The 25,571-nt window shown below is 50.4% G+C and overlaps 1 protein-coding gene across 1 annotated transcript; it reads right to left on the bottom strand.

The window, feature by feature from the left end:
• Window positions 1-4,252: 4,252 nt before the first annotated feature.
• On the bottom strand, window positions 4,253-8,872 carry LOC105704471 (segmentation protein Runt-like). The gene is made up of 4 exons (XM_012433695.1): window positions 8,551-8,872; window positions 7,905-8,018; window positions 5,378-5,485; window positions 4,253-4,692 (listed from the first exon to the last, which is right to left on the bottom strand). Exons 1-4 carry the CDS (start codon window positions 8,870-8,872, stop codon window positions 4,253-4,255), a joined length of 984 nt encoding a protein of 327 aa, XP_012289118.1.
• Window positions 8,873-25,571: the final 16,699 nt, after the last annotated feature.

Below are 25,571 nucleotides of genomic sequence, written 5' to 3'. Positions count from 1 at the left end.
GATTCCACGGCGTAGAGAAATTCCAAACCGGCGGAAAGGTAATATCCCGTAAATATTGCAGGGGTTGTTAATAGTATCCTGCATAACAGTACGTAGGCACCGCATCAGAGACTTTGGGTCCCTCAGGTCTAATTACTGTCCCGGCGAGAAGGTCGGGGGGTTCCTTTGGGACCTCCTGCGGACCGAGGACTCCTTTTGCCCAGTTGTTATAAAACGAAGCCCATAAAGCTGTATTCCGCTTTCGCCATGCAACGACCGCAAGGTTCACCTCAGTCCCGTCCTTATAAGAACGGTAGGGAGTAGTGCCGGCCTAAAAGAAACCCTATCGTAAAATCGCAGCCTAGCATCAAATTGTCCCCATAAAAGGGCCCTACGGCCCGCCAAAAACCGGGACACACCTTTCGGAGGGGCCTGCAACCCCGAATTTCCCTGCAGAATTACCACCGGTTTCCGGGGTTATACTGCGGTTTTATTTGCCGAGCCGATGCTTTTCCGCGGTTTACTGTCGGCCCCTCGACGACGCGAACGGTAATCCGGTCTTATCGGCCAGTATTATAGACCGACCTCGTATAAAATAACTGTTCGAAATTAAATGCCGAATCGTAGCAAGTGTTACGCAAGGACACCGCGGGTAGAAAGATCCGAAAAATGGGGAAAGGCCGTCGTTGGGGAATCGAAAGTCGATCGATTTGGGGAGCAGTCGCGCCTTAAAGCCGGCTCAAAGAGGGATCGATCCCCGATAACGAGGTCGATGTCACTCGATGCCTCATTGGGTATGCAAATCGGCTCGTTAAGGACTTAAGGTCGCCGCCACCCTCGGCCATAGACACTCGGCACGAGGTCGCGCGACCCTCCGTGAAAAACTGATATCGCCTGGATTTCCGCCCAGCCATCCTTACCCTCCCCTGGCCACTCGGAGGGGATGAAGAAAGTCCTCGGGAAGTGGCTTATTATTTTCCAAGGTTTTCTCAACCGCGATACCCCCTCCGGATGCTGGAAATCCTTGTCAACCCCCAGCGGTTCCCAAACGCCCCATCGACATACGTTTTTACGAGGCCAAATTCGTAACGTCCATACAACCCCGTTCCTCTTATTTTCTACTACCTCGAACTAATCCATTAGACAACGAATATAATTATTTAACGCAGCGCTCAATATGGCCGCTCATCCGCGGCGGACAATTTGTTGAGTTGTTCTCTTTTTTTTTCTTTTAGGTTAATTCCATGTAAATGAGTGATTGCTTAAGTGCCGATTCTGTGGGGGGAGGGTTGGAAAATTATTTATCTAGCTGAAAAGTAAATAGTCGCGCAGATTGGGAGCACTGTGACGTCAGAGAGCGCGCCACGATCGAGAGTGTAGGCTCGCAATCCGTGCTTGTAACGTTCTCTTTCGCATGCGTAAACCGCGGTCGAATGCGTGCTCAGGGATGTCAGGAGTGGGAGGGTAGGGTCACTAATTGTCCGAACTCGCCCCTAGCCTCTCCACACTCTGGACCACCCCTCATCAGCGCTGATTGCCTAATTCTAGGACCCTCAACCCCGGACTGGTCACTACGACCGATCATCGATTGAACCGATCGATTCTACCGTTCCGACCTAACCTCGGGATTTTTCATACCGTCCAATCCGATTTTCGGACGTCCAACCGACATCCGACTTTTTATTCCACTCTTTCCCACTTAATGAATCAGACAACCGTCCTAATCGCAGGTGTAACGGATTCACCTGTTGGTCGAAAGAAAATAAAATAAAAATGGCGGCACGATCAGCGTCAGTGGGGGAGATGGGAGAAAAGCACCGAGTTTCTCAGACCCTTATTTTGATGTCTTAAGAAAAAAAGAAAAGAGAAAAAAAAATAAAAAAGAAATGTACGTCGGATGTATTTTTTCGACGGTCCTTTTCGGTACGCCGATGACTCCCCGTTTGCAGAGTGGCCTAGCCATGCTGATTTTTCCCGTCCCGGAGCCAATTACGCTGAGGCGATTTTTTGGACAAACATTAGTTAGCGGACGTGCGCGCGCACACGTCCGGATTGGCCCGGATAGGTTCGGGTCACGTGGGGACCCTTCATGGTTGCTTGGTTCCGTTGTCTACTCGTCAACGAACAACCCCAGGGCTACGGGGTGTCAACGTGGTTCTCAATTCCACGGTCCAGTCCCGGAGCCAACATTTTACCTTCGTCTTAAAGAATAACTCGACGAGAAGAAATTAAATACAGAATTAATGGGAATTAATGGCGGAGTAGGGTAATAATAGTAAATAGGTGATCCAATTGAGTTTATACCAATTATGGGGAATTTATTAACAGGGAACGCGATTGACATCCACTGGCAATCGCTGTCTGCTTCCGAGTCATCGTTTGAGATGTGCAAAATATTCCCGGCGGAAAGGAAATCCGAGGAAAATGGAGGAATCGTTCACTCCGCGAGAAGGGTACAAAGAAGGGTGGAGAAGGGTGGAATGAGAACCCCGGCTGGACATAAAGGCCTATAGGTACTAATACAGATCTCACGTACTCCCCTCGATATAAACCATTCCCATCCCCCGTACGGGGACCCATACACCGCAGGCCGGCGTGGAACGACCATGGCGTACAGCCATTCAGATTTAAATCGCGACGAGAGAAGAAAAAAGGAGGAAGAAGGGAGGCGCGGAGGGAAGAAATATAAATCCCCTAGCAGCTTGTCACGGAGTCGAGCTCCACTCGGCCCGGTGGCACCGGATAGACTCCGCGATCCCGGGCATAAATGCACCGCGCGGAGTCTAGGGACCCCAGAAGAGTCGTCCGATTAAATTCCCCAGCCTCTGTGCGTCCGCCATCGTGCCCGGTCCGTTCTTTCTCTCTCCGGGGGGAGTTGGGAAACGCCGGGAAAACAAAACGCCGTTTCGTATATATGACATAGAATTCATTNTCTATATATATTTATGTCTCCCCAGCTCTCTCCATAGACTCTCTGCTTCGCTCCACGTGACTTTGTTCCTATTACGTTAAATTAAATCTCTGACTTATAAATAGCGCATTCACGCAGTCCCACTCGCTCTGCGACTCTCTCCTATGACTACCGTTATTGTCTAGAAGTATGTACAAGTATGTGCACCGCGCCTCCGGGGAGGTTATGTACAGCGGGGAATTTACAGGGTGATTATGTACAGGTAGACGTTTCGACAGATTTCCGCTCGACCCTCGCCATCGAGATTCACCCGCTACGCCCGAATATGTTGAGTATGTACAAGAATGAAGAATTTACAGCGAGTATCGTACAGAGGGGGAGAATGTACATAGAAAGGGGCAATGATCGGGGCGCTTTCAGCGCCAGGCAGGCGGTGGCCGCGAGAATTAATCCCGGAATCCCTGGAAGTGGACTCTCCAATCCCGTGCTCGACTTTTCACGGACCCGTGGAATCGCCCCCGGCTGGATCCAGGGGAAACGGCCAATGATAAACGACCGCGCTTCGCGCCTAAAACTGCGGAGCTGTGTCGGGTAATTGGAAAGCCCGGCCAGCGAAGCGTGTCTTGCACTTCGCTGGACCGTGGCGCTCCGAGCGCTCCCATCGACAGCTGCGGGTATTAACCGGGGGGATCCCAAATTAAATCCGTACAATGGAAGTAATATACAGTAAGGGCGTACACGCGAGAAACCGTGTACACCGAAGTAGAGTAAAGCCGCACAGAGTCGATTTCAATGGCCTTGCTCCTATCCGTGGACGCTGCGACCGATACCGGCTCCTCAATTGCGTGTACTTCTCGGAAGCCGGGACGGTATCGGTCGAATCCACGGGAAATGACCAATGGGAACCGACAATGATCTGCTTCAAATCGCCGAGTTGCGTGGGGTAATTGGAATGTCCTCTGTGGCGCTCTCGGCGCCTCTGGCGATGACCACGGGAACCAATCCGCCGTCCACGGAGGTGGATATCTCCCGACCTCGTGGACTTCTCCGCAAAATCGTTTGCGAACGATTTGCATCGATCATAGCCGTCGCGATTCCGGGGACGGAATCGCGCTGGAATTGCGTTCGGGAACTCCACTCGGTTTATCCAGAACCAAGCACTGAGAGACTTGCCGTTGGCACCCGCGGCGCCTCTGGCGGCGGCCAATGGAAGGAGACTCCTCGTAAAACCGAAGAGCTCATCCGATGGAGATGCCGATGACTGCTGGTTTCTAGACACCCATTTCCAGGGAACACTAGCCTTCCTTTTCGATATTTTTCGATGACTGTCCTGGTTCAGGACGTCTGAAGGGTTTTGGGGATTCAGTACGGCCTCCAGACGGGTTTTGCAGGCGGAGGCGACGCCAGCTTCGTCGAGGTGGGACTCTTCGTCAGGGGCCTTTGCGAGATGAGCGCCGGTGGCGCCTTCAGTTCGTTTCTGGTGCCTTCCGTCGGCTTCCGGGGAGTAGTCCTCTCCGGCGACGACGAGGATGGCACCGTCGTTGTCGATACTGGCAGGGTGTTTAGGCGGATCGGCACGAAGGCACTCCTAACCTCCTCGGCGGCGGATTCGCTGCCACTTTCGCTCGGACTTCTTGCCGGGCTTCTGGATGGACTGGTCGGGATGGTCGCCGTGGGGATCTTTGGTGGCATCGGGTAGTCCATCGGGTACTTGACGTGCTCGCCAAAGTGGCAACCCGACGTTAGCACCGTTGGCGCGAAACTAGGCGTGAACAGGTCCGCTGGTGGCATGGACATCGAGCCTGAAATCAGAATAACGATACATTGTACAACAGGAAATATGGAGAGAGATTCGGAATCGACAAGTGAAGAGCGCTGGACCATCGCCCAAAAGTCCTAGATTAATGGATCTGGTTGTTTCGAATAGAAATTGGATTGGTGTTAAAAGGCGGTCGTGCTAAATCCGTCCAATTGATGGGCAGCATTGAGGCGAATAGTCTATTTTTTTCTGGTAATTAGATTAACGACAAAGGCCATCCATTCGAAACCCGGTCAACGCGCATATCGATGAATCAATATCAAATAGAAATCCAATTCGGATTGCAAACAAAGGGCTTGCGCGGCGCGACGACGCGCGAACGTTGATTGTTAAGACCCGAGAGGCACTAAAAGTTTAGAGTACGGTGGAAATGATTATTTTATCCGCCGGTCGATATACAGGACTTGCGGAGTGTTTTCAAAATTGTACGGAAATGCGGAGCGAACGCGCGGCCATGTTGGGAACTGTTGGAGGGCCGACATCGGGACGTACAGTTTTGGTTAGGGGTTAAGTCGCATTGTTATTCCACGAGAGGGTGGTCGGTGAGAAAAGGGAGCTCTCCCTCGGTCCAGCGCATGAATCATCGTAACGTTTCTGGCATCACTAATCGATATCGCGTGCCTACTAGGGCCGACTTTAAGGTTAGGTTCTCGTCAATGGACCCTCACCTTTCACCAAGGCCGGATGCGGTAGGTGCCAAGCGTGCCCGAGGTAGGCCGCGTCGATCCACGGATTTAGTAGTCCCAGTCCGGGGAATCCTGGCCCATACTGGTAATCTGAAACACAAACAGGCATCCATTTTTACAAGGGCTCCGCAGAACGGCGCCTCGGACGTTTCGCGGCCATATTGGATACTATAAGCTAGCGGAATGGACGCACAAAATCCATACGGAAAGGAATCGAAAGCGCGAGACTATACCCCGGTTTTATTTCCGATACCGCGAGAGACCCTCTATGAATAGTTTCTCATGTAACGAACTGGCAAACCCGTAAAGAAGTTAAAGCCGTCGTAAAGTCGCATCCCGGGCGGGATAACCTAACCTAACTCGCGGCCGGTATCGGCTCGCGGGCGGTGTTTATCCGAGCTCGGTCCGCGTGCATTAATGCGCGCGAGAAGCGCACATGGGGCCGCCATATGCGACGCGATAAACAAACGCATAAAGCGGCTCCTTTGGACGCCGCGCGTCTCTTTCGGGCGTGCCGACCAATAAACAAACGACCCAAGTGGCCGGGGACCAATCGGAGCGCGCCGTTGGGAAAACAAGCGCGGGTCCAAACGGACGCCGCTGCGTGATCCACCGCAGCGGATCAGCTCCTGACCGACGTGCGTTTACGAGAAACTCAACCCTCAGCGCCATCTCCCGTCGTCTTGCAACTTCGAGATCTTCGGACAACGCACTTGGAAACTAACAGGGACTTATAGGAGTGGAAAGCGCGACGGAAACTCCACAGCGGGCGATAATTGTTTCCCCGGCACTAAAGGGGAGCAAAAAGGGAGAGCGATTCGTTGGATAAAACGGAGGCGCTGCGGCGTGCCAATAAACAAACGACCCAAGTGGCCGTCGACCAATGGAAAGCCGCCTTTAGGAAAACAAGCGCGACACCGCCACGTGCGGCTTGAACCCGTGCCAAGACGTGCTCACGAGGAACAGAGACGTCAGCGCGCGCTGCCATCTAGCGGCCGCGGGCAGAAGCGGGATCGGAGCGAGGGAGACGCTGCATCTCAGGCGCGGCTTAAAGAACCTCGGAAGAGAGAGAAGCCGAGTGCCTGGCTTCCGAGATGGATGAGAGCGCTGACCGCTGTTTCGCGGCAGGGAGCGAGAGAGACGCGGATATACGAGGTCTCTGTGGAGAGACGGAGAGGGAGGGAAAACCCGAGAGAGAGACACTACCACCCGAGGGAGTGAGGCGGCCAACCGGCGTTCCCTCTTCTGACCGCCGCGGCGCTCCGGCGGTTTGAGGTCCGCCGACTATACGCCAGATTATTAAACGCCGCGACGCTACCGACGCCCGTTTGCGGATTCGCCATTGGCCCCGCGACTCCCGGCGACCGTTCCTCCGGACTCCAATGGACTTTCCGAGTTTCGACGATTTAACTTGCTCGCTCCTAGTCTGGTATACTATTTTGACACCTTCACAGATACCTCGCGTAATAGTCGCGAGTTTACAGTAAGAATTACCCAATCAAATTCCCCATCGACGACATATATATTCGGTTTTCGGCAATTCGAATTGCCAGATTTCAAAGTCTACGTCTACGCTGGGTATCCGTAAAGGCCTTTATGTAGATCGAACCTCTTCTAAGAGAATGATTAATCATTTTCTTTATAACGATAAAGCGTTTAATCCTACAACCGATTTCGTGGTGTATGACGGAAAAGAAAGAGAAAAAAATGTGAATGCGTAAAGCTAACCTAATGTGATCTAATCTCTCCCATTGAACCTGGATGGCATTTTTATGGTTAGTCTTCGAGATATTCTGTACTTCCCGAAGGTGGAGATAACAATCTCCCAAAGGTTTACTTGAAAATTTGTCTATATTACATATTGGGGAAATGAGATGTAGATTCTTTATATTCTGGATATCTTTTAACAGCTAGTAGGGCAAAAAGGGCTGCCTACCCTTCGTTATTACAGGGAATTTGGGATTCCGATAGAAAGAGGGAACACAGTGAGCATCGAAAAGTGGAGGGTGGAATCGAGCGCAAATGTCAAAATTGTCAGCAAAGGAAGCGAGAAATATGAAATTGCGCCGAGTTCACCGGTAAATTTCGAATTTCAAATTCAGCCGACCACGGGCCAAATTATGAAGCGTCCCGACGCTACCCGACGCCCGTTCGCGGGTTCGCCATTGGTTCCGTCATTCCGGTTGACCGCCGCGCTGGCACCGGATGTACTTCCGACTTTCGAGGGAACCACTTCCTTTTTAATGGTCCAAATAAAAACAGGACATGCGCATCTCAAAAATCGCCGTTAATTAACTCCGAGGTCCACTTTTCTGCAAAATGGCGGAATCTAGATCGAGCTCCGATGAACGTTACACCCCCAACGAACAAGACGAACTATCGGCGCAATGACTTTGCTTTCGATTAATATTCCAAGGAAGTATTGTATTAGATTTTGACGTCCTCTTGCATTGTCAATTTAGGGGGAGGATATGCGGAAATAATTTCAGCAAAATGCAGAAATACTTACTCGACTTGGACCTGGGTTCCCTGGGCCCGTCGACCGTCACCTTGATGGCTTTGGAGTATGTCGCCACTTGGAAAGGCACCGTGCTTATTTGAATGGTCAGCGAAAACGACTTTCCTGAAACCATCGAGAAAACGTTCTAATTAATAACTATGTTCCTGGGCGAGATTCAGAAAGAACATAGAAAGGGTTTCCCCGAAGAAGCTAATCATTCCGCATCGACTATTTCCAACATCTACCGTCCACCCATTATGCGCGCAGCCCCAAAAAACCCGAGTATCCATCTCGCCGAATTTTTGGATTTCCAAAACACTTTGAAAAACTACCACGACTAAAATTCTGAATCTAAACTGCGAGACCAAATAGAGGAGCCCGGTTTCGAGGGTATCGCTTCTTAATCGAACCGCGAGTCTATCTGATTATCCTCATTTTTGGCGCCGCCGACTCTTTTGACTTTGACGTGTTTCGACTTTAAAAATTCTCTACAGATGAGCCAAGACATTTCCAACAAAGCGAACGGTTAGAAAAGCCGGAGCGAGGTCGAAAGTCAGTCGTCGGTGGCAAGATACCGAGATGGGGAAGTGGAGAAATCTGAGGGAAAGGGTTCCTCGGGGTTCCCGAGACCACCGGAAGTGGCGGAGGGCCTCACCTCTTCCGCTCCTGCCGACGAATCTGAGGTCATTGAACTTGGCGACCTGGTTCTTCATTATGGCGGTGCAGTTGCGCAGCTCGCCGCAGCAGTTCTCGTCGTTGCCGGCGCGGATGGTGACGAGGGTGCCGTCGGTGACCTCGTCGAGGGCGACGACCTTGAAGGCCACGGGCAGAGACTTGTTGGACCGCCAGTGGGAAGGCAAGGCGCTGCACAGGATGGCGGGACTTCCGGTCTGCACGAGGTCGCCGTGGCATGCCCTCAAGGTGTCGTGGATGGCGCCGAAGCTCTCCATCCCGATGGGTCCCTCCGGGAGGTGCATCCTCGCGGTCCAGACCTTTCCACCGCGGGACCAAAATGTCCGCCGAGCGCGACTCGCTTTCCGTTGGACCGGCCCAGCGGAAACGGCCAATCGGGAACCCGCGACACTTCACAATCGCCGATCGTCGGTCTCCTTCCTCGCACCTCCGCACTTTGATATCCACCTGCGGTCCCGAGGGGCGAAAAATCCTCGACGGACTCCGTGCGTCGACTTCGCGGGGCGCGACTACTGTGCGCAGATTTTTCGAAAATCCAGGCGAGGACGAGCGAGCGCGCGCGCGCTCTCGCGACAGAGAGAGAGAGAGTCGTCAGGTTAGGTGGCGAGGCTCGGTCGGCGCGACGCGTCCTCGGTGCCGGCTGAGCGGATTCTAGTTTTTCCCGAGTGCAGCTGCAGCTATTTAGAGGGGATTTTTCTCCCCACCAATTTTTCCGGGGCCCCTCCCAGGAGCGACGCGCCGACCAATGAGGACGGCGGTCGTGTTGTGGCCTCCGCGGCTCGCCGCCTTCGCCCCTAACCAGGCTTAGGGGTTGCTTGCGAGCCGAGGGCTGCCCAAGAGGGCGACGAAGAGGGCGAAGAGACGACGGAGAGCGCTGCCGTACCCGAGGGTGCACCTACCCCACCTAGCGACTTACCAGCCGCGTTTGCCGGGCCACCCCTACACCTCTACCTGTGTCGACCTACACACCTCCACCTGGTTACGACGCCTATCGCGAATGTGTTCGACGCCCTGCCGATGCTCGCGCCCACGATTGCGCGAATATGGCCACTTTAAGGTGATATGAAAGTGTGATATAAATAATAAATAAGAAAAAATGAAAATATTTATAAAACTTTTCTCCAAACTGGGTGCAGCGAATTATCTGAAACCTTGACCCGCGATTACGGAGGCCGCAACGAGTAACGCGCTGCTCATGAAATTTCTTTTTTCAAGGAAAAAAGAAACTACTTATCTTGGACAAGAACGAAAAAAAAAAAGTATTTTTCTTTTTTCGAAAAATGAAATCTCACGGGCAGCGCGTTCTTCCCTAGAGCCTCCATAATCCTGTGTTAATGTTTTTGTTATAATTTCGTCCACCCAGTTTGGAGAAAAGTTTTATAAACGTTTCGACTTTTTGATATGTACATGTCACACGTTCATGTCGCCGATTTTTTGGGGGTTTTTGCTCCGCATGATGCATGCTTGTATGCTTACTTCGAGGATCATCGAATCGATCGTTTATACGGAGATTTTTTTTTTTTCTTCAACCGATTCCACTTCCTGATTCACACGATTGGCAGCTGATGGATGCTGCGGAGATTTATCGCAAGGTGTTTTTTAACGGCGCCAGGATGAATGCCGACTTCTACCCTGTAATTCGCAAATAAGGGCGTTGCCAGCGGACGAACGCTAACTTTTAACGGGCATTGCAAACGCAGTCCGAATTTATGGAATTAAGGCTGGATAAACATTTTAAAATGTACACCTTTCTTCCGCGTAATTTTCCGCTCGTGTTTATTACCCGGGTATAATGTTGCAACGGTGCGTTGGGGGTGTTTGAAAATCGTGTATTTTACATACACTCGTAGAGAATTTCAAAGGCCCCAGGGGTGGAAAATGCGCATTGTGTCGACTTACTTGTGCCTGTAACCGGTGGTATATTTACAGCCGGCAGAGCCTACAAATTTCTCCGATCTAAATTCTTGTGATTTCTCCCCGGCCATTTTTTGTCCCCAGTTAAGTGAGAAAAAATACGCGTTTCGCGGGAATGCATCCCTTGGCGATTCGCGCATGTACCGAAGGGTGGTCGAAGCCGATTCGCCCTTTACATATCTGCAGGTGTACGTGTTTTATGTAAACAGGTGTGCAGATCTCTATACCACTTTATCTACGGTTCGGATTTAACGACCGAATTTCCCGTTTCGAGTACTTGCTTTTCTTACCTGTGCTCGGTTTCGCCGACAATACGGTCGTTTCGGGCTATTGTCAAAAACAGAAAATCGTTGCCATACATTAATCGGTCATTTCGGCCGGGAACTTTTAATCCCTGAACAATGAAAGGGATTAACGGACTCTATGACCACATTTTAACAATAAAGGACTGAACTCTATTAGACCCTCCACAGTGGGATTTCCTGGTTTGGAAAATGGTTTTACCTGTTTCCTTTTTTGCACATTAAATGCCTAGTGACAAAAATTGGGGACTTCCAGGGAAGGCCCCGATGCGTAAGGGTTGAGCAATGAAATTCTTCCATAATGGCTGGAAATTCACCTTAAATTCAAGGGAAATTAATAAGACAATACTTGCGACTAGAAATTTCGGCCTTTATTAGGGAGGCTCCAAAAAGGGACCGTTTTGGAAAGTGAAGCCGAAAGGAGGTTAGGAAAAGTCGATCGGCAATATTTAGACAGGTCTTTCGCGTCAATGGCTCGGGGGCTGGGGGCACTTCGTGAAGGGGTGGCTTCCTTTTCCCTCGAAAAGGAAAATTCGGGGCTGCTGGAGGGTGAATCGAGATTTATTGCCAGGCCGAGGAGGCTCGTTTCACCGATTTTCGCGCAAAAGACGCGCGTCAATTCGGCGTAACGCCTGCAACCCCCACCTCGACCGAGGCCCGAAGGGGTTGACGGTAAAGGTCGACATTGTCGAAGGGGTTGCACCAGCTCGTAAATTTCCATCGATCTTCCGATCGATCACGGCCAACCCTTTCCCAATGTGGGTCAGCGTGTCGGTGTCAAGCGCTGCCTAACTATTGCGAAACTACCCCCAATGCTGCCCACAGATAGATGGGGTTGTAAATAAACAGCTGTCTGGGTGGAAGGGATGAACGATCGACAGGATACTTAGATATAAAAGGGTATAAAGGATCGTAGGAATAAATGGTATATTAGTTTTTAACGTTTCGTTGACATATTTTAAGGCAATTTCAGATAATTTCTACAATTGAAGTAGCAGCCATGTTCGAGGGGTAACTCCCCCGTCGATCGCTTGATCGATCGCTGAGGGGGGTTTCCGGTTCCCAGTCGGTAGTCCTCGCATTGGCAAAATAGAGGACACGACCCATAAAGGCCCGTCCCGAAACTTTGACCACCCCGACACCGAGGACCGACCGTAAGGGTGGTTCCAAGGGGCGCAAACCATGCAACCCCCAATTTCGCAGCCTTCATGGCGCACTTTTGTGTGCCATCGTCGAGGCTTGTTTTCCCTGAGCTTAAGGATCCGCTCAGTGGGGATTAACGCGAGATTAACCCCATTTTTTCTCAAAATGTCCTTCGAAGGAGACCGCCCGTCCGTTGCGTCACTTTTTCTGCGAGAATTTCCCCCGAGAAGAGCCGCTTTTTGCCTCTTAGGCAGGATCCTCGAAAGTCGCGGGACCTTCACCTGGACTCTCTTCTTCGCCTTTCGAAGAGAGGCCTTTCTCTTGAGACTTAAGAAAGCTCTTCGCCGGTGCGTCTTCGTTCGACATTCGTCTTCAGTTCGCGCGCTTTCCAAAATGGCCGCGGCGAATGCAGGGAAACCTGCAGACGCGCAAACGAGCGGGGAGAAGTCGAATAGTCATGCGCCGGGTCCAAGGGTGAAAAGTACTTTTTGTGACGGACTGAAGGTTCTCCGTAAAAAACGAGGAGTGGATTAATGGCGCAGTGATAATGGCGGCGCCATCTTGTTTCCTGGTGAAAGCGCGAGGACTAATTTCTTAAAACACTCTCTGGCCTCGAGTTCCGTTTCCTCGCCGTTGGACCTCCAAAGCGAGTCTCTTTTTAATATCGGCTAGTGCCTGTGGGGAAACAAAGATGGACGCCGGGGGCAGAGGGCGCGAGCGTTGCGCGTATCCGGGAGCGGAGCTAATACCGGTGGGCGGCAGCCGTAAGAACGCGGCTTAAGTAACGCGTCGCGTCATAGAAACGCGTCGCCGAGTGCAAAGCGTCCGACCAGTGGGAGAGAGAGGGCCCGATGCGCGCGCACCGCGCCCGACGAGGACGGCGCGCGCGAGTTGCACCACCTCGCGAAAGGAGAGGGACATAACTCGAGAGGAGGAGGACGGAAAAGAGAGACGGAGGGCGCGTTCGGTAGAGGAAAAGTGAGCCAAACAGAGACAGAGAGCACGAGCAAGCAAGCACAGAAGTTAACACGAGGGAGTGCATTGTGTGCGGTGAGCGAGCCGGAAGCGCCGCCATACTGCGTATCGTCCCGCGTCGCTTTTGTTTCCGTTCTCGTTGCCGCGATCGTTTTCGCCCTTCCCGCGTGGCCCCGCGACTCGCCTTTGCTGCCCTTTTGTTTTACACCTTCGAGCGAGAAAGACAGAGGAAGGGTGCTCTCGGCCACGATGTGCCAGATGGGTTAGAACCGAACCGACGCGCCTGCTTGCCGGTCCTAACCTCGAAAGTAGACGCGACTCTTGAGCCATGTAACTTCCGAGTCCTCCGACACCGAAACTCGATTAAGGGCGCCTCGTCTCTTCGGAACCCTTAAATGACGTCCGCAACCCCCACCCTCTACTCCAGAGACTTCGCAAACTTCGATGTATCTCCGTCGATTTTTCGCGGAAATTCTCACGGGGGAGGAAATGCATCGAGTTGGCGAGAGTGGTTCCGCTGACGTGCCTAACCTCACTTCTGGGCGAAGTCGGCACAGTTTGGGGCTCGCAACAATACTTTGCAAGGGGCTGCACGTAATAATGGCCCGGGGCATCGATCATACAGTGAGTGCGTTCAGTCTCGCCTCTCCCGATCCCTTTTTACCCTGTTCTCTCTCCCTCTCTCATCCCCTTGATTCCGCAGTGAGCCGTATATACCCCGAACTGCACAGAAAACTTCGAAGTCACGGAAATCGCCGTAAAACGCACGATGGCGGCAGCTTCGTAAACGGCCATTGTTTCACCACTTTGAAACTGGTAAAATGTAATTATTTGATATATTTTCCCTGTGTACTTCCTCAGTACTTTTACTTACTTTCGCTCAAATCCCTTCGAAATTCCGGGGAAGTACGATGACGGAGTTACGTGAGTCGGTTTTCAGGACCTTTTTTTGGTCGCACCGTTTGGATGGTCAAAGTTGCGCAGAACTTCCCGACCGCGGCGAACCTCCACTCCAATAAACGCGCGGCCCGTCCTTAATTCGAGTCAAGATTACAAATTGATTCCGTAGCAGTCTGTGTATGAATCAAGCGTCACATGTTCAGGACGCACCCTCGGAGCCAACGCCATATACGTGTAGACTGGCCCGCTGGCCCGCTTCGCACCCCTGCGAAATACAGTGTCACTGGAAAATATTTCACCCTTTGTCATCAAATTCCGAAAAAAACACGCCTTCCTCAACGCCCCTTTCTCCCCTGGGAATTATTTTTTAACTTAATCCTTGTTAACTGGGTATATCCGTACAAAGCTGTTCCGGCGCCGAGCCGCCATTTTTAAGTATCCTGAAGATACATGGAAGCGTTCTATATCTTATAGCGAGTAGTCGGCGAGAACAATGTAATTTGGAACGGCCCATCAAACCAAGATAGGACGGTGCCGGATTCTGTCGTACTATTACCTCATTAATGACCGAGGCCCTTATTGGACGGTATGCTAACCCTTCTACGTCGGTCTACTCCTCCTTCGTCGTTCCGACCTAAGTAAGGTCACCCAGCAATTTCCGGTAGCCATCTTGGACGTGCCGAATATATTTCCCCGTGCTCGAATTCGCCGGGAGGTAATTGTACCGGAAGTCATGGGACTCCCAAACTGTATATAACTATTCCTTATGTACAACGTGTATACGAGGAATATAGTTAAATCACCTCATACTTTAGATATTATTAATTAGAATAGAAGTTGCCGATGAAGATGATTTTCTTCTTTGCGAATCGATTGCCTTTGATTTGATGTGATAAACAACAATGCGATTCGGTAAGAAGCGACAGTCGGCCTTCAAATTGTGCCAATGTTTCGGTGATTTCTAATGATTTCCAGTGATTTCTGTTTGCGATTTGCAGCTGATTTCCATGCAATTTCGAGTATTAAAATCCATGATTTCCGGAAAGAGTTCGTTTAACAGGTGTTAAGGGAGTCCACTTTTCCGTTTAGTGTATTAGCGCGTTTTCGTTTTTTAGGGAAACGGGGGTAGAGCGAGATATGGGAGGTGTACAAATGGGTGGATTAATCGTGATTTAAGGGATTCCAGCCACTTTTGAGGATCGATGGTTCGGAGTAGGCGTGAATTATAGAAGGAGCAAGACTTGGACCGCCGCCTGACGGGCTTCCTCCGGTCCATGAAATATGCACCGGTCTTAGGGGTAGTTCCGAGACGGGTGGGTTAAAATGGAATTAACACCCCTCGTGTCCCAAAGTCCCGCGCGAAACCCTCGGAACAGCTCGCGACGATCATTGGACTCGATGTCCTCTTAGGTCTTGCCCGAAGAGGGTCCGACTCTTGCATAGGCCGTTAGCCATCCCTCGAATAAATTAAGGAACACTTCTCATAGCTCCTGTCAGCTCTCAACGAGGGATCTAGGTACGTATTACATGAAACACAGTTTTAGAGGGACGGAGTCATGCGAATTACGGATATGGAGCAGACATTTCAACGTGTAGCGGAAATCTCTTAGAATCATGCCAGACTACTCAATGATCGAACAAGAAACGAGCTGTTTCACGTTTCTTCGTTCCATTTCGTTTGCTGATACTCGGAGTACACATTGTCGAAATAACAAAAATCAAGAACTTCCCCTAAGAATATTTGTACTCCCCCTCTTAATACTCTCCGCCCTCTGATGTTGACTTCGAGAACTCCTCGGGGGCAAATCTCGACAAATCCCTAAATCCTCCCCAGGCAGCGAGCCAGGGAAAAAGGACTCCCGTAGAAAATGTCCATCTCCTGTATCATCCCCTGAAAGGGTTGCGATGAACTCTCTTACGGGGCAAATATTTACGGGATGAAGGATCCTATTTATTCCGACGTTTTTTCTTTCCTTCTCCCGAGGAGGAGCCGAATAAAGAAGCTTCGGGACTACCGCGGGATTGGTCTACTTTATGGTGGCCCCGTGGATAAATGTTTGTGTGTGCAAACATAACCAGAGGGGTTCGCTCCCGATGGGGTCCCGAGGACAAAAAATTATTCCCATGACATAGTTCGCCGGAGATCCTTTGTACTCTTGACGTGTTAATCGCATAGGCCGTGCCTCGAGTGATTCCTCAGACACAGGACTGCATTCTCGAAAAACACGCCAGATGCACCCCAGTCACTTTGATGTGCTTGTCCGAGGCACTTTTCAATTCGTTGCGAAGCAAAGAACATTATTCCCCGGTAGAACGTAAAAGCTCAACAAAATTGTGCAAGCTCCCTTTTCTTTCCTTCCCTCTGCTTCGTTAATGATAATTCCTTAAATCCTCAAATGTCTTTATTTTTTGTTATGTACACATTGTATGACAGTGTACACATTAATTACAAATATAATGCAGACTAATCGAGTGTCTTCTTGTGGAGTAGTTTCGTGGTATGGTGCAGAGGTTAGGAAGAGTATCCCGTTTCTCCCCACAGGTCTCCCGAGATCAGCTGGATGGGACCCGTCCCTGTTTTGTGTCGGAGACCCTGCGGGATCAAAGTCTCCCGAATCCTCAGTGGGCTGCCGTTTTTCATAGGGCCGCGTGCCTGCTTCAAAATCGGATTTGTAAAGATCGCCGGAGACCGATACCCTAACACCGCTCGTTCGTTTCTAATCTGTTTTCCAAACTCCGCCGATCCTGCCGGCACACACTCGAGGCTCGGCCTTTGGTGGCGCCATCTGGCGGCGGGAGTCGGATTCTTCGTCGCCTACCCTCGTCGTCTCCTCTAACCGTTCAGTTAACTATCGTTCTACTGCAGCGAAGACGAAGAATGATAGATGCTCATGCGAGTACGCTTTAAGGTAAGGTTACTCACCTACTCGAACCGGGTGTCCGCCGATATCCAGTTTCGGAAAGCCAAACCGTTTCACGGCACTAACGGGCAAAAGACGTAACTTTAAACAGTGGCATCGAACTCATGTCCGGAAATATACGGAGTGGATATATTCGGAGATAAAATATCCACTCCGGATATTTTCGGAGATCCGAAAAACGAGCCCTTCTGGTCGAGAGCCGAAGGTCTGCCGAAGTAGGCGCTACTCGTCGATCCGGATCGGATATTGGCGGATATCAAGTCCGAGTTTGGCGATATTGGTATCCGTTTGGGCGTGCGCGGAGCAACTGCTGGTTTTCCGCGTGGTCGATCACGGAATCCGGCCGGTTGGAAATCCGACGGCCGTTTCGAAATCGACGCAAGCGTAAGGTCCGGCTACTTCAAAGTCTCGTACGGGGCCTGGTGCCTGGCCTTGCGGAACCAAAAAATACTCGAAAATCCGGGAACATCTGTCAGGTATCACTCCCCCCGGCGGCCCAGTGTCCAAGTTAAATCAGGTGAACGATTCGCACAAAGGGACTCTCGACGCAACTCCGATCGCTGCTCCTCTCCCAGCGTTTTTTCTTCCGCCTCCCCTCGTCTTGCGATCCATCCATCCAGATCCATCGCCAGCGTTCGACCTCTCTTTTCAGGCCACTCACAGAGGGAAGAATTGTCGATATGCCGGCAGGAAGTATTCCTACAGAATCATCAGTCAACTTGATATTCTGGCGAATCGAAGATGAACTTTTTTCCGCAATTTTCCTAACCTACACCGGACCTTCCGCGCGTTCCACTCGATATCGCTAAGCCGCGACTCGCTCAATTAATACCAGTGTCGGAGAGCGGATAGTTATGAATCTTTCAATACTATAATTCATCGATTTTCCAATCGTGATCAATCATGCGAATAACAAGCAGCAGCTCCACGAACTCCGGTGCAGATACGGAATACCAATATTGCGGAACAGGGACCTGATATCCGCCAATATTCTACCCGAGCCCATAAATAATCGACTTTAACTCGCCTTTTAGTCGCACGTACGTATGAAAAGTTCAGCACTGACGTATAAACGTCGGCGAAATCCAAAACGAATTTGTGTTTCAGTTTCATCTTCCTGAAAATGAGGCGCGGGAGAAGTATTAAATAAAAGTGCCCGGACGTCGGGGCGATTTGGAATTGATGAAAATTTTGGGGCGGCTTTCTTCGAAGCCTGGTGCAGTCGCGATAGGCGCCATATTCGATCGCGCATCGAGGGATAACCGGCTTGATGCAATTTAGTGTGGCGCGTGCAGCGGCATTCGCACGGCAGCGACGCGTAAACCAGTAATTCCGTAGCGTATGAATTGCAAAGCCGGCCCTACTCTAATCAGCCGCGCATTGTTTTACGAGTCGCTGAATCGGAACGGCGATTGGGCACCGATGGAGATGTGCAAGAACAGAGCGAGTAGCTTCGCGTTGGACAAGAACGAAACTGGACGCCCACGAGCGGCACTTATACTACCTTGGGTTCCAGGGGAAAACTCTGTTCTCAGCGATAAAGATTCAAACAAACACCCCAACGATTCACGATATAAAAAAATAATTCCTACAAAAATTCTGCGTTACGACGTGCAGAACAAGTTTTATTTGAACAATTTCGCTACATCTCGCACGTACAAGGCAGGAGACAGGGAAGATGGGTTCGGTGTGGGGATCGGAGGGTCTGCTTGGAAGGACGTAGGGTATCGCTGACGTTGAGCGCAGTAGGGCCGATAATTACGGCTTGATCGTGGTATCCGATACTTTCTGGTCACCCTGTATAAGGCTTGGCACTCTAGCGGGGAGCGGCGTAGTCGCCATGGATGCATGGCGGTAGTGACCGGGGGCGGTGGACGGACACATATACGTACTCGTGTTAGCAACCCCATTGATCTGGCGGTGGACGCGGCAAAAACGAGCTCGAATAGGGGTTGAAAATTTGCGGAGTGCCGAGCCACTGCCGCCACTGTAGTGGATGCCGCGGGGGTGGAGGAGCGCCCGTGCTCTGGAGGTTGGTGTGCGTGCAGGGAACGGTAGAGTGGCAATGGTGAACGCGGCCTACCCATCCGTCCTGTCGAGATTCGGTCGGTTTGTTGGCCCGGCGATATATGGATGGATTCTGCTTGGCCTGCCCACTATCTATTTCACTGGGTTAGCGTTACGCCAGTTGCCGATTGGACACTTCAGTTGGTTACGGTTATAAGAATGCAGTCGAGGCTGCATTGGGACCAGTTGGAACGACTCTGGAGTAAGGCACAAGGTTGCAGCATGGAATTCGTTTATGGTTGCATGAGCTTTGGAGAACATTGGGGTGTACTTGAGACTTCCAGTTGGATCTATCCGAGTCATTATCCGAAGTTGCACCTTCCGCGGGATCAGCTTCGATCTTGATAGTCGCATTTACACTTGGACCTAGCTTGCATTCGTTCTAATTGCATGGGACAGGAAGTTCGGTGCTAAAGTGGACCCCTTATTCGCAACTGAAATTGACAGTCACTTGAATACCCTAGGTCAGGCAGAACAATAGAACTCCATCAGGGGATCGAAAAATCCTCGATGATGGTCAGGACAAAAGACTCGGCAGCATCAGAAATGACGACGTGGAATTGGGGAGCGAAAAAGTGTAGCCGAGCAGGGCGAGTAGTATTATAAAAATCCACAAAATAACCGAGCAGGGCCATTAGCGATGCTCTTTTAACCCTTGCCATTCAACTTTGCGCTCGTGATGCGTGTAAATTTTCCAGCGGTGGTCGCTCCCGGTCGCTCTCTGGCTACATTTTTCGTCGAGTGCCACTGTGCCGGCGGCGGCCACCCCCGCGAACCGCCCCCGGCCGGCAACCCACCCCTAGCTGCCCTCCCCGGTGGTAATCCGACTGGCTAGCCACTCGCGCCAACAAATACCCTCACCACCGCCCCCGAGAGCCGGACTCATCCCACCCTGACCTCGCTGTACACTCTGGTGAACCACCCCCGACACCCCGAACACCGCGAAATGTGCCGTCCGGGGATGAGCGGCCCGCGGAGATGGCGCCATCGACGGGGATCGTTTTACCTCGACCTGAGCAAAACTGCCCTGGATCACTCACAGCGATTCATTAGGGTATCCGAGCCCTGATGTGTGCCCGGGGCTCCATCATGTATGGATTACATGAATCATTAGCAGACTTTGGAAGCTGGGACCTCACCTTCACCGGGATACTCACATGGTACGTGGATAGGTGATACGGCTAATTCGCGTGGCTAACATTATAGTTGCCTGGTACGTATCGAGCCATGACTAGGATCGGATTTTTTCTAGGCTGGGTGTCATAGAGCTACCGGGGCGGAACCGAAGAGGTGCTGGGTGCAGGTGCTTCAAGTATTCCAGACAAAATTGCCGGTGGACCGGACGCTCGGTTACTACCGGAGGCGATGCTATGAGGGAAATGATGGACAGGATGGGTATTTTCCGCAGTGTGTTCGGCCTCGGATACCCACGACATACCCGCTCACAACCTTGTCCCGTTCGTACGTCGAAACGAGGTCCATGCAGGACCTGTCATGGTCCTCCGCCACCCTCCTCACCCTCATCGTAGTTCGCCACCTCTACTCTCGATGCTGCTCAGCTTGAGCGAACACATTGCTACCGAACTGATGCGTTTCGGTTTTCAACCGATACCTGTACCGCATACCTAACTTGCCACGGGATTAACTTCGGAGCGGATTAAAATCCTAAAACGGCACGGTAGAATTAAAGGACGACTGAAGCGTTAACCGGGTGCTTTGACTTCCACGTGGGGCAATCAATTTCTCCAATAATTTGGAATCTGCACCTTTTCGGCCTAAAAACGCAATATAAAAATATTATAAAAATACTCGGTCTGGTCGATTGGTCCAGGGAGGTGTGGACAGTTCGGGAAGGACGACATGATACGGCAGTGCCGTAGATGGGCTGACAGAGCGGCGTGGAATACATTTCGGCGGACTTTACAAGGCCAATATCGTTTCGGTGTTGGCCAGCCGCGATCGGGTGGTCGCACCGGTGTTCATTAGCGATCAGCGAGGAGCTGGGTAGCGGAACGAGAACCACCCGATCGCGTCCACCTTGTTCGTCCCGAGAATGGTGCACCTTGTTCGAGCCTAACGAGGAACGATAGAGCGACAGGACCCTCGTTTGGCGGACGAACAACGCGCGCGCCACTCTGTGTTCTCGGGAACAACAGGAGTACCCGCCGTCGGCCCCAACGGCCGCTAAAGGAGGAATCGCTTTTTCCGGTTCTGGCCGCTCTTCCTCAGTTAACATGCAATTAAACGATCGGCCTCGTTAATTTTAATCGCTGCTCGCTTAAGGGCGGACACGCCGGTCGAAAAGAGTAAATTGTCGGGGGACAGGTGGACGGATACCGACCGGGAGGGGAACCTGGCGCGTGGGAGCTGCGACAGGATCTCGACGTTTAGGGAACGACCAGTGCGGTTGTTCCCTTTGAACGAAAACAATTAGAGGGGTTATACGGTCTGCCTTTACCGCGCATTTTATCTTCCTCCTCTTTCTTCTACGACCAGATTACTTCGAAGTCGTCTGTCATTCTCTGTTTGATGAAATAAACGCATTTTCAGCAGCTTGTTGGCATTTTATTCAGAAACAGTCTTGATACGATTATCCACCGTTTGAAGATCCTTTATTCGCACCCTAAAAGCTTCCCCGGGGTAGCGATTCTTAGGCGCTGACGTCAGAGATTCCGAAGCGGCGATAGGAACCTTCCGGACTTCCGGAGCTGACCCACCCACAGACTAGTGAATGTCCCGCCCGGCGGAAAATCCTTGGTCCGCTCACCCCATCTCCGACGTCTTTCCTCCCGAGTCGTTCCAACCACCCTACCGATCTTACACTTCGATACGCGTCTTATTCACCCCATTAGAAGTTTGGATGGTCCAACTGACCCCTACTTGACACTTTAATTTGCACTAGTTGTGCAACTTTCGCACATACTGCATCTCGGTATATAGTATATAGTAAATAATAATTGGTAATCCCTGGTTGGTCTTGCCAGCAGTCCTGTAAGAAATTACAAGGCAGGCTATTGTTATAACTTACTATATGATCTGGCACCACCTTTCTCTGCACCTCCTTTCAGGGAATCTGAGTGTGCGGCCTTGTGCTTCTGTGGAAATGTACATTCTTACAGTAGACACTTAGCGCCAATTTACCGTATGCTACTCGTTATAGTCTTGGAAACAATTAAGATCAACCGCATGTGCGTCATGTGTTGGACGTACGGCTGGGTTTCTTAAATAGGGGTTGCGTTAACCTACATGATGGGGAGCCATTTCTTGGGGAAGACCTCTCTATATGCAGAGGTGTTAGCGTACCGCAAAAGCATACATTGCAAAACTTGCCGTAAAATGGAATAAAGTATAATTCAGTACATGCATAACATTCCTGCAGCGTTTCGTAATCCAATATGGCGGCCTCATGAGGATCGATACCGCATGTACTCTTTGCGGCCAAAATTTCGCCGTACTCTTACGTAATACATTCCGTCGACACGCAATGCTCACTGAGATTTGACCTTACGTCCCTTTGGCTTCGTAGCACCCCCTCAAAGCCGGTGAAAAATCGGCTGACGTCAAACTGGTAACGGCGCTTTATCGAACTCTCATTACCACGCGGGGTTTGGGCGAATGTGTTTTTCGGCCTCGTGTGGTCGGCCGCCACTCCCTCGATGCCACCCCAGGACACCCCTGCATACCCCCGGCTAACCCTTTCGGCCCCCCCGGACAACCCCCAACCACTGGACGCAATAATAAACAACCGCCGGTTACCATGGCGACGCGTCCATCGCGCGCGCGAACAAAACACTCCACCAGCTCGTATGCTAGTCGCGAGTTTCGATGCCCTCTAGCTCCTCTACCTACTGTACATACCTGCAGGAACAAAATTAGTAACGAATTCCTCGTATGATTTTTCGACACTCAATCGACTGAACCGCGATCGAAATACCGCTTTCTGCTTGCACTGCAAATATATCAAATTTATATAACCAAGAGAGATGGTTATCAATCTTCAGGTGCTCTTGAATCAGTCATAACTTCCATTTCTGCTCTCCTAAAAATATATAAATGTCCTGTAATTAAGCTCACGAAATTAGGTTCGCTTTACATTTTTTTTTTAATCTCACCTGTGCAATAATGACAATAAGGACATGGGTCGAATTTGAATTTAAAACGGTTAATTTTTTAGTTGAGGTAATTCCTAATTGACCACGGTGGGAAGGTGGAATGTAACTGAATTATACTTTACAATATAATATTCAAGTAGAGTAACGGCGATGTCCCTTGTGGAACGCGAAACGTACTGCAGTCGGCCTCGCTTCCGCGGCGCAGCGGAGTAGCGGCGGCTGCCGCACTCGTGGCTCCATCTCTTGAGTAAACCAGGAACGACGGTGGCGATGCCTCGATCGCACACGGGAGTTTTCCCGTCCTACTCAGCCACGAAACTGGTCGACCGAAGACAGGCGCCACTCGACAAATCAAATTCCACCCCTGATACGTCATCGTCCGTCATCGGTTGTGCTTGTTATGGCTGTTCTCATGGCGCGACGGGTGGAATTCAGTTTTCCTGGGGCTTGATTCCGCTGCGACTCGAATTCATCGCGCATAAAACTAACCTATATGCTCACCCAAATAATACCACCAGTGTAAACGTAAATTATCAGGGACATGAATTATAGCTTGATAAATAAAAAGTTTCACAACCAACAAGTGTTCACTTTTCCTTTCCAACTGAAAATTGCAATTATGAAACACTGCATTATGACGCAGCTTGTTATTTTCTTACCACTGACAACGAAATGAATTTGTTCCGGAGATATTAAAAATTAGTACACGATACTTCCTAGACGTTTACATGTTCTTCTCTTGGTAATTAGTGAGAAATTTCAGGTAACATTATTTTCTAACGATCGGTTTTCTTTCAACGATCGATGCGTTGCGGGCGTGAAAGATGTCTTCCAATGTGCATTCTAGTTACAGAATGCCGTAACGCAAATGCAGATGAGAAGTGGCCGAGCAACGGTGATCCGCAGAAATGTTTATGACGTGTCATGGCCGTTCCGGGACTTGATTTATCTGGCCACTTTTCGATCGATGGCTCGAGTAATCGGTGCACCCCACGTGCTGGCTTCACCCTCTGCCATTCATCCCCGAACTCATGCTATCTTCCCTTGACGATCAGCCCCTCGGCAAAAACTCCGGTTTTAAATTCCGCAAAATCATTCGCACTTTTAATCGAAGATTCCACATTCGCGAGTCTCTTCGACTCCCACGTGACGCCATTTTGTATGGTTCAATAAATGCTCCCAATGGGAATTCCGCGCATTATACCAGCAGTGCTTCTACAGGAGCTTATCGAACGCAAAACGTTCGTTATTTGCCCCGTTATTTTAGAGAAAACTCTTCCGCAGTCCGAAGACCTCTCCGCTCGTTCTACCCAATGCCAACTCGAATCTGTCTTTAGTAGTGTTTCTCTCTCAAACTTACGGGCTGGTCCAACGAAAGATCTCTCTCGGACGCGGCAGCTTTCCGCGTCTACTTTTAGCCGTTGATATATTTGTCCTTCTCGCACGAGCGGTCGCGCCGATGCTGACCTCCTTCTCGCACAGCAGTCTGGAGCCAACCCTCTCCTGTTAACCGCAAGCTCCCATGCCCCCTCCCTCCCTCTGTGCTATTCGCTACTAACCATCTAGGAAATGTTAATTCGTTGCTTTCGTTCCGCATCTCTCTGCACCTAACCACGACCTTCTGCAAGAATGTCCGGAAAAAAAAGCGCGTTTGCGGATTGAACCGTGAAAGATCTTAGGATTTTCATTTACTCGATCTGAAGAAGGGAAGGGACTGTATGGTTTGCCATTTACCGTCCCTTGCCCATTACGTTAAAATCGATAATGATAGATGGCGATGAGAATTTCAATTTCTAACTTAAAAAGCATCGGCTTCGATATGACACTGCAAGCGCCCTTACCCTTCTCCCGTCCCTGTATTGATATTCGTTACTAACCGACTTCGAAATGTTAATTCGTTATTTTTGTCCCGTATCTCACGGCACTTAACACGTTCCGTGCCACGTGTACCACCGATAATACGCGTTAACCTCGGGTGGTACACGGCGTGGCACGGAACTTGTTAATCACGATCTTCTGCGAGAATGTCCGGGAAAAGAAGAAGTTAAGGGGGGGTATAGTTCACCATTTCTAATCCCATTTCCTACGAGGGATCACCATAACAGGGGCGATGGTAGACGATAACAAAAAATTCAATTTCTAACCTCAAAAACATCCTTTGTTATGAGACCTACAGATTGGGACTGACTGTTCCTGGTTGAGGATGAACAAAATCCTTAATCAAGAATTACTTAACGCATGATTACGGTTAACCATCCGCCTTCCGATGGTTACTAAACAATGGATTTTAATCTTGATCGGTGCTGCGCATATCGCGCTGAATTCAAGATTAACTAATCATAATTTAAAAATTTCGCCCTTATCGCGGTTATAATTAGCCCTTGGTTTTGTCCAGCAAACGTGGTTGTCCAACAAATCGCTGTTATAATCAGCCTTTGGTGTGGTCCAGCAAACGTGAAAAATGAGTCAAATTAGTTTCCAGTGTCCAGTGTTTACGTTATAATACCGTTCGTCGAAATTTTTCTTTGTAAATACCTATATCCTCGACCGAGATGCCATCACGAGCGAAATTAACTCATCGGGTCTGGAGTTTCGGACGAACTTCGGGTAAGTCGATGTTTTCACCGAGGGCGTCATGGAATCTTAGGT

This window comes from Orussus abietinus, unplaced genomic scaffold (genome assembly GCF_000612105.2).
Source record: "Orussus abietinus isolate OABI.00-Male unplaced genomic scaffold, Oabi_2.0 scaffold6, whole genome shotgun sequence".
Taxonomy (NCBI): domain Eukaryota; kingdom Metazoa; phylum Arthropoda; class Insecta; order Hymenoptera; family Orussidae; genus Orussus; species Orussus abietinus.
Note: the sequence above shows the minus strand (reverse complement) of the source record. Positions and strands in the feature narration are given on the sequence as shown.